The sequence below is a fragment of the Pyxicephalus adspersus genome, chromosome 4 (assembly GCF_032062135.1).
Source record: "Pyxicephalus adspersus chromosome 4, UCB_Pads_2.0, whole genome shotgun sequence".
Taxonomy (NCBI): Eukaryota; Metazoa; Chordata; class Amphibia; order Anura; family Pyxicephalidae; genus Pyxicephalus; species Pyxicephalus adspersus.
In genome coordinates this window covers 114020878-114036109 of record NC_092861.1, presented here as the reverse complement: position 1 = coordinate 114036109, position 15232 = coordinate 114020878, and the positions used below count along the sequence as shown (strand labels likewise).

Here is a 15232-nt window from a genome sequence, read left to right as displayed (position 1 = left end):
GATGGTGTTTTTGTCTGTTTTATGTCCAAGCTACAATTCGTAGATACAAGGCTGCTCTAGCAGAAGCATTGAGTAGCCTGGTGGCTCAGTGAGATCAATAAACCCTAACCATATTTCCTGAAATTATTTCCTAGTCAGCTTCCTAGGATTGAGATGGGAAGGGGGAGCTTTTCTGTTATCCCCATTACTGTAGGCCCCATTATTGTAGGCTAAGCTGTGCACATCCAGGTGGCCATCTATCCAGTGGCCTTCCCCTTTTACACCTCCAGGTGTAGCCACCACTACCTCTGATTCAGACAGAATCCTCCTAATTTGCTAATTTACATCTGCTCAATGCAGGATTTGATCTACCTCTTTAGTGTCACTGCCATTGCATTGCCTTACTGAATCCAGATCAAATGATCCTCAGCAGCATGGTCAAGCACTGTAAAGCAAGGTTCCCAAGCCACCAGTCCAGAGTGCAGGGATCTGGAGTCATACTGGATGTATAGACCTTCCTTAAAGGGAGGCTATCATCCACCCTAAGCCCTTTCAATGCAGAGGGTTGGCACCTTACTGAAGAACTTGAACTGACATTACCTTTGCCAAAAAAAAGTTATTCAAGTTGTTCTGCTATTGGCTGTCTAGTGAGGGTAAATTCATCCAATTTAGATTTGGGGTTATGACAAGGTTTATACATTACTGCTTAGGCCTATTTGTTGTAGTAGGTGCAGCAGACCATCGCAGCTGAAATTGACACCCTATAGCAATTTGTTTTTACATGCTCACTTACAGGATCTGCAGCCAGGAGATGTTTCCAGGGTTTCCAAGCTTCCAGGGTTTGGCAAATCAAAGTCACAGCTAGAATACGGTGAAGGGAAAAATCCACTAATAAGAACAGTTTTAAATTATTCTAACTGCTTGTCTATTGTATATTTGATTTGTATGTGTTCTCTGGTAACAGTTCTCTACCTTTTTGAAGAGCTCAGGAACCACCTGAACTATTTTTTTATCTACAGTAAAATGTACATTAGTGTGATCTGTAACAAAATATAAAAAATATTAAATGCTAAATATCCCCAAAAAAGTGTCTCCAAGGTTAAAAAAAAATAGGTCCATAAATATTTAGACAGAGACAACTTTTTTCTCATTTTGGTTCTGTACATTACCACAATTAATTTTAAATGAAACAACTCGGATGCAGTTGAACTGCAGTCTTTCAGCTCTAATCCAGTGGGTTGAACAAAAAGATTGCATAAAAATGTGAGGAACTAAATCCTTTTTAACACAATCACTTCATTTCAGGGTCTCAAAAGTAATTGGACAAATTAAAAAGCTGAAAATAAAATGTTCATTTCTAATACTTGGTTGAAAACCCTTTGCTGGCAATGACAGCCTGTAGTCTTGAACTCATGGACATCACCAGATTTTTAATGCTCTGCCAGGCCTTTACTGTAGCGGTTTTCAGTTGCTGTTTGTTTGTGGGCCTTTCTGTCCAAAGTTTAGTCTTAAGTGAAATGCATGCTCAATTGGGTTCAGATCAGGTAACTGACTTGGTCATTCAAGAATATTCCACTTCTTGGCTTTAATAAACTCCTGGGTTTCTTTGGCTGTATGTTTTGGGTCATTATCCATCTGTATTATGAAACGCCTCCCAATCAATGTGACTGCATTTAGCTGGATTTGAGCAGACAGTATGTATGAAAACCTCCGAATTCATTCGGCTGCTTCTGTCCTGTGTCACATCATGGATAAACACTAGTGTCCCCGTGCCACTGGCAGCCATGCATGCCCAAGCCATCACACTGCCTCCGCCATGTTTTACAGATCATGTGGTATGCTTTGGATCATGAGCTGTTCTACGCCTTCTCCATACTTTTTTCTTGCCATCATTCTGGTAAAGGTTGATCTTGGTTTCATTTGTCCAAAGAATGTTTTTCCAGAACTGCTGGCTTTTTTAGATGTTTTTGAGCAAAGTCCAATCTACCTTGCAGTGCACCCTCTGTATTTACTTTCATGCAGTCTTCTCTTTATGGTACACTTGGACATCAATACGCCTACTTCATGAAGAGTATTGTTCACTTGGTTGGCTGTTGTGAAGTAATGAAGGAAATGATTCTGCAATCATCCATGACTGTTGTCTTCCATGGACGTCCAGGTCTTTTGGCGTTGCTGAGTTCACCAGTGCTTTGTTTCTTTCTCATGATGTACCAAACTGTAGATTTTGCCACTCCTAATATTGTAGCAATTTCTCCGATGGGTTTTTTCTGTTTTTGCAGCCTAAGGATGGCTTGTTTCACCTACGTGGAGAGCTCCTTTGACCGCATGTTGTCTGTTCAGAGCAAAATCTTCCACATACAAGCAACCCCCCCTCAAATTCAACTCCAGGCCTTTTATCTACCTAAATGATAATGACTTAACAAGGGAATTGCCCACACCAGCCAATGAAATAGCCTTTGAGTTAATTGTTCAATCATTTTTGACCTCCTGAAATGAAGCCATTGTGTAAAAAAAAAAGGCTTTATTTAGTTCCTCACTTTTTTTGCAATCTTTTTTGTTCAACCCACTGAATTTAAGCTGAAAGTCTGCAGTTCTATGGCATCTGAGTTGTTTAATTTAAAATTAATTGTGGTAATGTACACAACCAAAATTAGAAAAAAGTTGTCTCTGTCCAAATATTTATGGACCTAACTGTAAGTAGCAGGAGAATAAAGTGTTCGTACTACCACTATGTGGGTAAAGGCCAGACATATTGTAAGTTGTGCAGAAAAGTGGGTCATTAGGAGTGAAGTGGCAGATCACATACAGAACAAAAAGACCAGTGTGGTCATGGACTTACCCAAGCACCACCAGTTCCCTATACCTAAAAACTCCAGACTTGGGGGAAAACATGCTTAAAATGAAAAATGTATATTTCCCCAGTCCTCCTTCTCTAATCCCTCTACAGTCACTAGGGCATCCTCCTTGACTGCCTTTATAGAGCTCTTTCCTCCATTGCAGCAAGGACAGCTACCTGGGCAGGTGAGGTAAGAGGCTGTCCAAAGGTGTCTCCTGGATGAATACCTTTGGCCCCCAAAAGAATCCTAAATATGAACTGCAGCTGGCCCGCCACTGCATTGAAATAGCGCCACTACTACAATTCCAGGCATCACTTGTGTCTATAGACCAGCGGGCTCTCTGCTTATGCAAGGCCCTGCCATGGACTGTTTTATAGATGCAAGTAATGCTGGGAATTGTAGTAGCGGCACTATTTCAATGAAGAGGGAGTTCCAGCAGCAGGCCACTCATAAGATTTAGCCCCACACTGGCCGCATCTGGCATTTCCAATACTCCCCCTTAGCTACACATGGGAGGGGCCAGGAGGCTTTTGGAGTTACAGGAGCTTTTTGGTGACCCATTGAGTTTGACACCCCAGATCTAGAGACAGATGAGATATAAAATCTGAAAGAAAATCTGTGGTCATGGTGTGTAATAAAATTCCAAATTCATTCGATTGAATTATGAAAGCCCGCCAAGACTGGAGAAGATAGACTGTCATGGGTGTTCCAGCAAACCTGAACTGAAAATATTTTCCAACTAATAGCAAATGATTTTTAAAAATCTGTTCCATTGGGCTAGAAACACCCAGTACAGTGCAGCTTCTGGTGCCGAAAAAAAGGATGAGGTTTGTAAAATGCCACATGTGAAACCCAGTGCCCAGAGCTCACTTTCACACTATATAATGATTAGTGTGGTCCACAAGCATCACTTTTGAGCCAGAGATCATCATAGTCATCTAGATCAGCGGTCGCCAACCAGTGGTCCGCAAGAAGATTTTGGGGGTCTGCGGCTCTGGTCGGTGCACCCCCAAGGGGGGTCAGGAGAAAGCCCCCGCCGGGGGGACGCACCGGCCAGAGTCGTGGACCATGTCCTTCAAGCAGTTCCTAGGCTCAGGGAGGCGGGACCAAAAAGGTTGGCGACTGCTGATCTAGATGGTCTACAACTAATGAGACGAGCCTCTGCAGTGTCTAGAAATCCAAACTAAATTTTAAGAACAGCAAAAATAAACTTTGGCACAACAGAGCTGCAGAGATGTCCATTCTAAGCCACTAGCAAAAAATGGAGGCATGCTGGTAAAGTTATCCTTGCCTGGCCTACAATTTCTTTTGCAGTGTCAAATCATCCCATAGATTGCAGTAATCCCAAAGGTGGAAAACGTCATGTATCCATCCATGGGCATGAAAGAAATAATAAAAGGTTACGGCTGTAACAATAATATATTGTGGATTAACACCTTCTGCTTGTAATCAATAAAGTTATGAAGTGTTTATGTGGGTAAGCCTGTTCACGTTTGTCTTGACTATTCATTGTTTGAAAGTTTTAATGTATGAGGATTAGTACAGGACCCTTTATTATGAACTTAGGACATAATAATAATAATACAAAACCAATTGCAAAGGTGGATTGTGCAAAGGCGGGACACACGTTCATTTTGATAACATTACAGCAACAGAACTATAGGTGTATCCAATTTTCATTGGTTTCCGCCTGACTAAATTCTTTGCAGATGGGGGGAACAATCAATATGGAATTCCAGAGCTTTGAAGTATAGATACAGGTCAGACATTGGCATTGACTTCAGGCTACAGGGATGGCTCAAGCCAAAAGTATGCATGGCATACTTTAGACATTATGGTATATTTACTACTGAAGTGACTAATCCCTTTATAGTTGTCACTAGAATAGACATGAGCAGTGGTAGATTTCCCCTTACCAAAATTTCCAACGACTAATATACAATTTCAGACCTCCCATCACTTAATGTCCAGGTAACAGAACATGTACCATAACGTCTTCTCCTGGTAAGTGCCGATTATTTTCTTGTCCACCGAGTCAGAATTCTTCTAAGACCATTCTTGTACATAGTGAATCTTCACACTCCAGACACTTATTTTACAATGGCCCATGGAATATATAGTCCTGGGAGACAAACCTACAGTATATTCATTGGATGCAACATTTGGCACCTTACAGAGCTCTTCTTTCTCCTGGTGTCCAGAGAGCAGAAGGTATAGAGAATTCATGCTTGGAAATGTTTACCATAATATCAGTTTTAGAATATGAGGGAATGATTGTTTCAAACAATAAACAGAATTTGCAGATTATTTTTAAATGCCTGTTTTTGCTATTTGAAATGTGTTATTTTAGTACTTTGCATGCCCCTTACCACTTTGTGTTGTAATGTGGAGCTGCCTTGAGAAGACAGGCATCCTGACTGCTTGGCTTTAACATTCTTCATCACTAACCCTGAACAAAAATATAGATCAGGAAAGACAAAAACGTCAAAGTGCTCATTTTTATATATTGGGATTATTATTTTGGGTTTAGCAGTATTAACAGAGATGCAAATACTATTTTGAAGAGAGGCCAGCATTTGCAGCTGACAGTTTTCTATTCCTGAAAGGTTAACCTTTTCCTCCTAGGACAAAGCAACAGGTTGGTTTCCAAGGCCTTCTTACTTTCCATCAGCAGCAAATAAAATGTTTGGTGGAAATACTCATTTACCAGTGTTGGTGCTTAAACCAACTCAAAACAAAGGGCTAGTTTTTGAAAGCAGGTTTATAGACCAAAAAAAGAATGTGCTATTTCTTTTTAAAAGGGGGGGGGGGGTCATTTCTGTTTTCATTTTCTGCAATTTTTCACTTTTTAGGTACAGGTCAACTTTAACATATAAGACAAATGACCAGCCAATATCCAGTGTCAATTGAAAAAGCATTCAAGTGTTCTCTGGTAGCTGTCATTTCTTCAAAGTATATTTAAAAAACCAAAACCAATTATAAACAACTGCTAAAACAAAAGATTTATTAAATACTTTAGCACAATTGCAGGAAACTGCACTTATGTATGATAAAGCAAACATAAGACTTCACATGGCCATTTTAGGGTTTATTTGACCTTTGTTAAACAAGGACAAGCAGAACACCCACTAAGCCCCAGCTTTGGGCTCATTCCACCTACAATAATGTTGCTTGTAGGTCAGAGCTAAACAAAAACTGCTATTCTGTATTTAGAAACGAAAAACATTTTTATGCATATCACTTTTACTGTGAATAAATGCAAAACACAGACTCTCCAATAAATGTAAAACATATGTTCTGGTATATTAAAAACAAAATATGCAGAACTAACCAAAAAAGTGTAGTTGTACAGTTGCATGAGCACATTGTGTTATTAGGCAAAACCTTGAATGGAAAGGGGGATGGGGGCAAGACAATGAATTAGGGGGCACAGGCTCCAAAAAAGGAATGGTGTGGACAAACAAGGGAACCTTAAATGCATAAAGTGACAGATTATACAATAAAACCTAGAAATAGTTTTGAACCAGAAGCACTGCAAAGGAAAAAAAACCTTACACCAACTATACAAAATGTTTGCAGTTTCTGAACAATAGCGTTATTGCTGATTGATGAGGTGCCATAATTTACATACAACTATATGTATGATTGCACCCGAGTTGCCTTATATTTCTATACCTCTCTTTGCAGCATGCACAAAAACAGACGGTGGAAGCGCAGGAACATTGCTTTATTTTCTTTGCATTGTCTGTAAAAAGTATGTTTTACACAGACCTTGTAAAACACAAATACTATAGAATTAAAAAATGCTTCATATAAAGTATCTGTAGTATAAATTTTCATTTGTATCAAATGGCAAGAATACATATGCCAAGGCAGACAAACTACTATGAGTGGCCCGATCACTGAGAGCTGCAATAGCGGAACTCATTCTAAAAAAAATTTTCTGGAAGCTGATTTTTTTTTTGGAGCCGGGGCAGAAATGATATGGTGATACATCTATTTTATGATAAAAATGGGGCCTCAGAAAAAGCCAAATGTCTAGCAAAATATTATGTTGCCACAGGCAGCTACAGACAATTATCTACCAGCAGGATATTTTGCCCTGAAATGGTACGGTTACTAATTTACTCCTCTATGAAAAAATAGAGGATCAGTACAGCTGGCAGGGAGAACTTCTAGCAGTCTGGAAAATCTTCCTGTACATTATTAGGCAGATTTATGTGGCTACCTGTAGAACAGCTCAGGTCAAGAAGCCACATAACAAAAACCAAGAATGTGAGCCTATTGAAGTAACACTGAGTAAGCCGAGATCTGCTTTTATGGAATAAACATAGGGCACTATGAAATGTGAATGTAAAAAAACATAACCGTCATCTATCTAGCACTTCACAGTATCATTCCTTTGTTTTGAAACGACAAGAATTTTTAATAATCAGCCATGCATAACAAAAGGTAAATCATTTCGAGTATCAATATCCAGACTGTCAGCTAGTCAGGGAGTTAAGGGGCAACACTCACCACATGCCTTAGAGCCAACATAAGTAAATAATACTTTCCCAATCTCCATCGAAAGTAACCAAGAGTAAACAATGAACATTAGCAAGAAAAAACTTTGCACTGTGAAGAAGCCGACTATTGAGATTTTGAATTATTAGCATTCCTACTGAGGCCACAGGAAAGCTGAATGTCCTTGGATGAAAGAAAGAAAGGGGGGGACTATATATTTGTAATTTACATTTATATAAAAGGACGGCTTTACCAAGGCAATAGCTCCTAGTAAGATGAAGCCTTACTCTGTAAAAAGTGCACTTCTTTCTGTACAGCTGCGCTTTTAATAACAGAACTTCATAAAATAAAGTGCAGTTAACAAACTTTTGTTATATTAAACATTTTTCATAAATACAAAAAAAATTCCTACAAAATGCCGATATTTTTAAGCATTTTTGACAAATACATTTTTCATATGGCATTTGAAGGCACATCTTGTTTCCACAGGAATTCTTCCACATAATGTTTCTCTGCATTGCAGTTGGCAGAGCATGTGTATACTGCAAGAACACCCCAATCAATGCTTTCTTCAAGACTGTCCACTTTCAGGTGGTTCAAAAGCTGTGGCATTACCTGGAATAAAGTTATAACACTTAGTTGATATTCAGAAGCTAAAGGTGTATTAAGAAAAAATAGTTACACTGACTTAGAAAACAATCTTAAGAATCTCAGGAACAAACTTTTATTTGGGATTCCCCAGTACCCTCTTCTGCCAGTCCTACAGAAAATAGAATCTCTCTGCAATCCCAAAACGGAAATACAGTATATGATTCTAGCTAACCAAGTATTTGCATAAAATGCATAACAGCCGGTGATAAAAAGCACTTCTCCTTTCTTATGCTGGTATGATAGTCTACGTTAGACCCCATCTCTGCAAATGTAGCTAAAAAACAAACCACCAGATTTTTTTCCAAAGTCCAAGATTAGCTTTTTGATAATTTTAAAAAAAGTAATTCGCTGAATTAAGTAAGGGCTGGTTAAAAGAGGATACTTTAGAGGTATAACTAATGTACAACTGAAATGAAAATAACTAAAAAAACAGTAAACACTTTTTAAACCAAGAGAATTAATATCACAATTCAAGTCCATCCAGTATACAGATTTCCATTTACCTGAAATTCAAACAATCTTTCGGCTCCACATGCACATTTAGGAATGTCATCCTTTTCTGGGACATGTTGGAGTGACAGCCAGAGAGGTTCTCCACCTTTACAATACCTTAGGACCTGCGGCAAAGGGAATATAAGTCATTATTTGATTCTTTACTATTTAATGACCAGCACGGGGCAAATTTAGCGGTTTCAATATGCACTACTTATGCTTAGAATCTTTTATAACAAATAGCATTAAAATAGTTACAGCTCTTAATGTTTTAAATAGCATTAATGATCCCTTCACAGTTTTGGATTCAATAATTTGTTATGTATGTATTTATTATAGAGATATAATTTATCCAAAATTATTCTATTTCGTATGGTTTTGTGTTTAACTGTATTTTGTCTTTTTTTTTTGTTTTCTTTCAATTTTTATCGCTGTTCCTTTTTTCTCCGAAATTATTAAACGAAAATAGTTACAGCTGGTCATTTCTGAGTTCCAATAAGTAATTGCCCCAATTGTATTCTGCTACTCGTCATGCACAGGAACGTGTAACGTGTATGAATGGTTTTTGTATATACACGTGTCCGAAATACGCAAGTGTGTATGTGCCAGTTAGTCTTTTATTTTCTTCTCATTATATATTTATTTCTTCTTATAGTAGTGTCAGGTTCTCTTTATTGAAGCATCAGTGTTTACAGAGGACACAAAGCTATGTAACAGAATAAAGCTCTTAAAAGATGTCTAGACTTTACAATGTCATCTGGATGAATAGTTTATGGTTCTGAAGAAGAAAGGCCAGACACTAAAAATGTGGAATAAAAAAATGACAGCAATGAAATGTTCCACTATTTAGTTTTTGTTCTTGTGAGGTTATTTCACCGGTTCAGCCAATATTCATAAAAAAGTTCATGGATACAATAAAAGCACGTGTTTTAATACCCCCGCCCTAATAATCACCCATAAACAGCACAGACTGAAAGGAGGGGATCAGCAGTAAGAAGCAATCAGATTTTTCTGCAGCATATATAGAATCATTGAGCAAACAAATGGAGAAGGAAGAGAAATGGCCACATCAGTGTATTACAGAGCTTTTTTTAGGTCAATCAGCAGACTGTGGTGTGTTCCTTATGAATCTAGCAGAGGCTAAACCTTCTGCACAGATGTCAAAATTTTATGGTAGGTGAGACTTCTCTGTACATACATTTCAATTCATTACTTGTTTGGAGTTCAGGTTTAAAATTGTACATGTAGCTTCAAGCCTTCCAGTAGTTACCTGCTCAGGTTCTGATGAAATCCGTTTCTTGAAGCTATTAAAAGCTTTATCTTCTTTAGTTTCCTGTTTTGCCATAGCGCTCAATTCATTCTCATCCAATTTTAAATTATCCATGGGTGATTCTAAAAGTACAGTTTGTTAGTTTAGTATACAGATGGTTTGCCTTTTCACACAGGTGAACAAGACTAAGCTGTGATAAAGTTCAGATCACAATAAATCTCAGGGCCTAATCCTACCCGAATATAAATGTTAAGGTAGCCGACTCAGGAAAAAAAAAATATATTTTACCTTTTCTGGTGAAATTAGAACACCGCTTTAATTTCTACTTACAGAGATCTCCAAGCCACTACATGCTTACAAATGATATTTATAGGTATATACATATATTAAAAAAAAACAATTGATGGGGAACATGTACTACTAAGGATAAAAACAGCTGAGTAACAAGAAAAAATAATCACTGATGGTTCACGTTGCCCCAATTTGTACATAAAATATATAATAATACAGCTAATGTAGGCTACAGCTGTTTTTTTTATTAAGTTGTACGGGAAGGTGTCTCACTTTTCTAAGAAATAATAATCCCAGTATACAAATTATCACTTTCACTAAACACTAATTACACACAAAGGTAGACTACCTAGAGATATAATTAAACCATTTAAGCCACCAAATTGAAAATTATTCAAATCAGTCTTACATTTTTCAGGTTGTGTAGATATACATTTCTCATTTTAGAGAATCTCCAGATGTTAACTTACCAATACATGAGGAAATGTCCTCTGATGTCAGCGTATCTAAATCCATTCCTGTGCCGTCATCATCAGAAGCTGTCTCCTCTGGTTCTGTGACAATTTCATATTCTGGAAACAAGAACCCATGATCGGGAACTGGAACACTCTGCACATCTTAAAAAAAGAACCAAGAGGATTATGTTGAAAAATCCCATTATTTGACACCCTTTGAACGCATTTGTGCAGGTGGTCCTATTTAGAAAGGCTTCATTTGAGATATGTTGAGTCAAACACGGAACCTATCACTCCCTTTATTGAGCACTGTTCGAAAATGGGAAAATATCTTAGGCAGAGAACTAGCACTGGAGCTATGGCAGATTATATGGAGCAGTCCCCAGAAGAGCTTGTATTGCAAGATATCAAGATGTCTATTGATATATCTCTCCAAAGATTTACCTTGATCCCACCTACATTTCCTTCTATACCCTGACTTTCTACCCTACTATCCTCCTTCATTTTAACTTTGTCTGTCCTAGTGGGCTACCTACTTGATGTTGGATTACCAGATTTTTTGTGATGGATGTTAAATTTCAATATATTTGGAAAAACTATTCTACTATATTTTGAATGTTACTGTTGTAAAAATTATCCATGGTTATATTTGAATGTGACTTATCTCAACTTAAACTGGGATTTTTTGTAAGGGGATCAGTAAATCTAATGCCATGGTAATCAACAGGCTGAGGAGGATATTTACTGTTACGAAAGCCTTTGGGTACACTTAAGCCCATACTCCAAAGACTATTTGTTTCCAGACAAAAATGGGCACTTAATCCCTACAGTCTGAGGGTAGCCTGACTACAAGAGTAGTTTTTCCTTTTTTTGATGTTAAGCAACTTTAAGAACTTTAATACATACACCACCAATTACACTTACCAAATGACTCGCTACATAGCTGTTTATGCTGCAGCTTCCAATCCATCAGCTGGTGTAACTTGCTACAATAATTGACTTTATGACATTTTGAGCAAGTTTTTGGTGCCAAGCAGCTGCATACTCTGCAGAGACTAAGGCCGCACTTTAGCTGAAAGCTTATGAAGTCTTCACTTGTGGGTGGAGGTGAATCAGGCGGTGGTCCATATGAATAAGTATCATTTTTCCGGGGCAGCTGGCTCCGAAACACTAAACGAGAAGAGTTCATTGGTTTACAGACATCTCATACAAAGGACATAGCCTAACGCTATTATTTATACAGTCCTGAGATTGAAAAAAAAAAATGGTTACTAACACCCTGTAACTTCTCACTTTTGGAATCCATTATTTATTTATGCCCTCACTCCTCAAATCTATAAATAAAAAAGGTCCTTACTCCACTTCCTCACTTCTCATATATATATCTATCCATCTTCATAATCCTTATGGTTCCTCCCCTATACCCCACTCCTATAATCCGTTCCTTATTCCCTTACCCTTTTATATTCTTTTCTTTACTCCCTTTCTCACTTCTATATATTCCATGCTGCCTTTTTTCCTATACCATCCTCCCCACATCTATCATCCATTCCTTATTCCCCTCTCCTCATATTATAGGTACAAACCCTCATGGAAGAGGCAGAAGCATTATCTGGCACTATGCATAAAGAAATCGCGGCCATGCTCCTACTGGAGGAAGTCGCATGAATGCAATGTGCAAAAAAAAACTGCACTCAATTGAAGACAATCTAAATTTAAAAAGGAAGTAAACGCAAAACAAAAAAATAAAATACACTTACCTTCATACACATCCTGCAGAGCAGTCCATCCGTCTGGAGGTTTCCTCCATCGGGTCCCGCATCGTCCCTGTATCCGTCATACAGGGACGCCCTAGGGGCCACCATCTTCTCCTCTTCCTATGTCACCCAACACAGGGGCAAGATTGGGTGACATAGTTTGGAAAAAAAACTTGTCTATCTCACTGCGCATGTGTTTCCCTTTTGACCAAAGGGCTCCTTCTGCGCATGTCCAATGAGACCTCCCGGGATGTGTGACGTTGGTATCCCGGGAGGCTCTGCGTTCCCATTCATTCTCGATCGCCATCAATCGAGAATCAAAGGGCAGAGCTGCACCCTTTTTAAAAAAAAAAACAAAACAGAATTTTAACCTTACATAAAAGGGTTGTCATACTCATTTACGTAAAGTGAAAATTCTGAGTTTAGGTACGCTAATGACACCATATGGAATACACAGTAAAGCCATGGACACACGCTATATATTTGTTCTGCATGATGAACAACTATAATCGTCTCAGGTAAAACTCTAATGCGTGTACAGCAGTGTCGGGGCATTGTTTAGTGTCGGATCACTAAATGACTAGGATGAGTTAATTCCAATAGAGAAGGACACAATGAGATGCCCCCTGCTCGTCCTCCCCCTCCATAGAGCTGAACAGCAATCATTCATATTCCTATCAAGGGAAATCATCAAGAAATATTTGCAATGTCAGAATTCTAACGTCTGCAGTGTGGCTACACTAAATCATGTTACAGGGTTTATTAACACAGAGGACCACATTTACCAAATGTGAATTATACCAACACCATATTTTTCCAATAAGCATCACCTTTTTTAAATCAATAACTTTATCAGTTTTCATTAATTTCACACTTCGCCAACCTTGATGAGTGAATATGATCCAATCTACATGAATGGCAGAGGTCTGTGGTATGAATACATTTTCACCACTTCTCTCACACAAGTGAATGGAGTTTCTGATCACCATTTTAGACCTCTATTCTCCACTTTTCAGAGATTGATCACCAGGGAATAAACGCTGAAAAATAGAGATCATCATGCATACATTTGATAACTGTGCCCGATCGCCCCCAATATTAAACCAGTAAAAAAGGACAACTTAAAGGACAACTTATTATATATAAAGATGGGGGTAACAGAACCCCAGCCAAGGCCATTGTTACCATGACAACAGAGGGAAGAACATCCCCGGTACTACCTGTTAAACCCTGATAACACTCCGTGACATTACGGATACCTTTAAAGCATCGGTTCTCCGCCACCTGATGACACTGGGGATCCCGGCAGCAGAAGATGAAGATTGTCCGGTGGAAGCTGCCCGTACACGGTGCATATACCTGCAATAGGAAGGCCAGGGGCTTCCCGCACAGCCCGCATTGCAACGCCTCGGGGCCTGGGACCCCCGCCTCAGCCAACCAGGCAGGGCGGCCTCCGGTCTTACTGGGAAACTGCGGGCTACGAAGGCGCCACGGCTCAACCTCCTGTACGAAACCGAGTTCAACGACTGTAACAGAGGCTGCCATGATGCTCGGCACAAACAACTACCACGTGTTAGAGATGGGAGAAGCTACGCAGAGAACGCGCAATTCCTTCCGAGCATGCGCAGTTGGGCGACGCGTAATCGGCCATGTTTACTGAGGGCAGGGAAGTTTTGAGGTAGGTAGGGGTTGATAACAATAATATAAAACTCTTAAACATTTGCTGGTAATGTTTTGGTAACATGTTTATATCAGCTTTATTAAAAGGTTATGCTTTCCTTAACTAGCATATTGCACTAAATAAAAAAAGTAGCGAATAAACATGAAAAAAGTGAGAAGAGTTAATTTTATATATTATTATTATTATTATTATTATTAATAATTATATTATTAATAAACAGGGTTTATATAGCACAAACAAATTAAGCAGCACTGTACATTAAATAGATAACATTTGGTCAACTAATAGTTAAAGTGTGAATGACAAACTTTACAGAGTTTATTTGATAGAAACAGCCTTTTTTGATAGTCAGCCTTTTTTTGTGTACTTTGCTTTGAGGTAATTTTCCTCCATTTCCTGCCCTCTACACCAGTGTTCCCCAACTTTTTCGGACCTATGGACCACTTTTTTTTTCGGAATCCAGAACGGGCAAGCGTGGGGAGCCAGGTGTCGCTAAAAGGAGAAGAAACTTCCCCCATAGTGACGTCATGATGCCAGAACCCGACCACTCTTCCATCACAGATCTGAGTCTGTCCAGAGACACAACCCGCCCACCTGAGCCTGCGATACATTCTGGGGACATGGTCCTTCTCCTGACCCCGCTGGGGGCGCACCGGCCGGAGCCGCCGACCACCGGTTGGCAACCACTGCTCTACACTTCAGATAATGAGCTATGATAAACATCACACAGTGGTTTGTGTGGTACTTCATCATGGTCCATGTATTTAGGCACATGAGGGGCAGAGGGCATCCAATTTTGTACTATCATAGTACATATGCTCCTATCCATGAAGACATCATTTTTTTTAAAAGTCTGGTTTTATTATTTGAGGGGACAGTTTACAATTTTTTTTTTATTTACCTTTAATAAACGGTAAAAAATACACTGTTTTTTATTATTCGAAAAAATAATTAATGATGTTAAATACTATAAACCAGATTCTTTCATGGGTTTGGGATTTTCCTAGAGAGAAAATAAGAGGCAGCAAGTGTAGATGCCCCCTGCCCTATCCCTGGCTAGAAAAGGGTATCTGGAATCTGGCTTGACAAAGAAGGAAGATGGCAAAACAATCAGATTTGAAGTAAACATGAAGCTAATTCAGCTGCTGACCAATTACAAAGGACCAACTTTTTTTCTGGGTTCTAGGTCGTTGTGTTTGGATCACACATGTAATTGTCGAATGGAGGTGAAATCTGCTGGAGTGCACTACCGCTAAAAGCACCAACGTGCAGTGACCATATAGAACCCTTTTAAAGTGAGGTGTTCGGCTTAT

At 38.9% G+C, this 15232-nt stretch overlaps 1 protein-coding gene across 1 annotated transcript; it reads right to left on the bottom strand.

Annotated features, from left to right (window-relative positions):
• Positions 1-5800: 5800 nt before the first annotated feature.
• PDCD2 (programmed cell death 2) lies at positions 5801-13833 on the bottom strand. Its single transcript, XM_072409335.1, has 6 exons — positions 13498-13833; positions 11406-11651; positions 10497-10643; positions 9736-9857; positions 8477-8590; positions 5801-7937 (listed from the first exon to the last, which is right to left on the bottom strand). The coding sequence occupies exons 1-6, from the start codon at positions 13781-13783 to the stop codon at positions 7776-7778; spliced, it is 1077 nt and encodes a 358-aa protein (XP_072265436.1). The 5' UTR covers positions 13784-13833; the 3' UTR covers positions 5801-7775.
• Positions 13834-15232: the final 1399 nt, after the last annotated feature.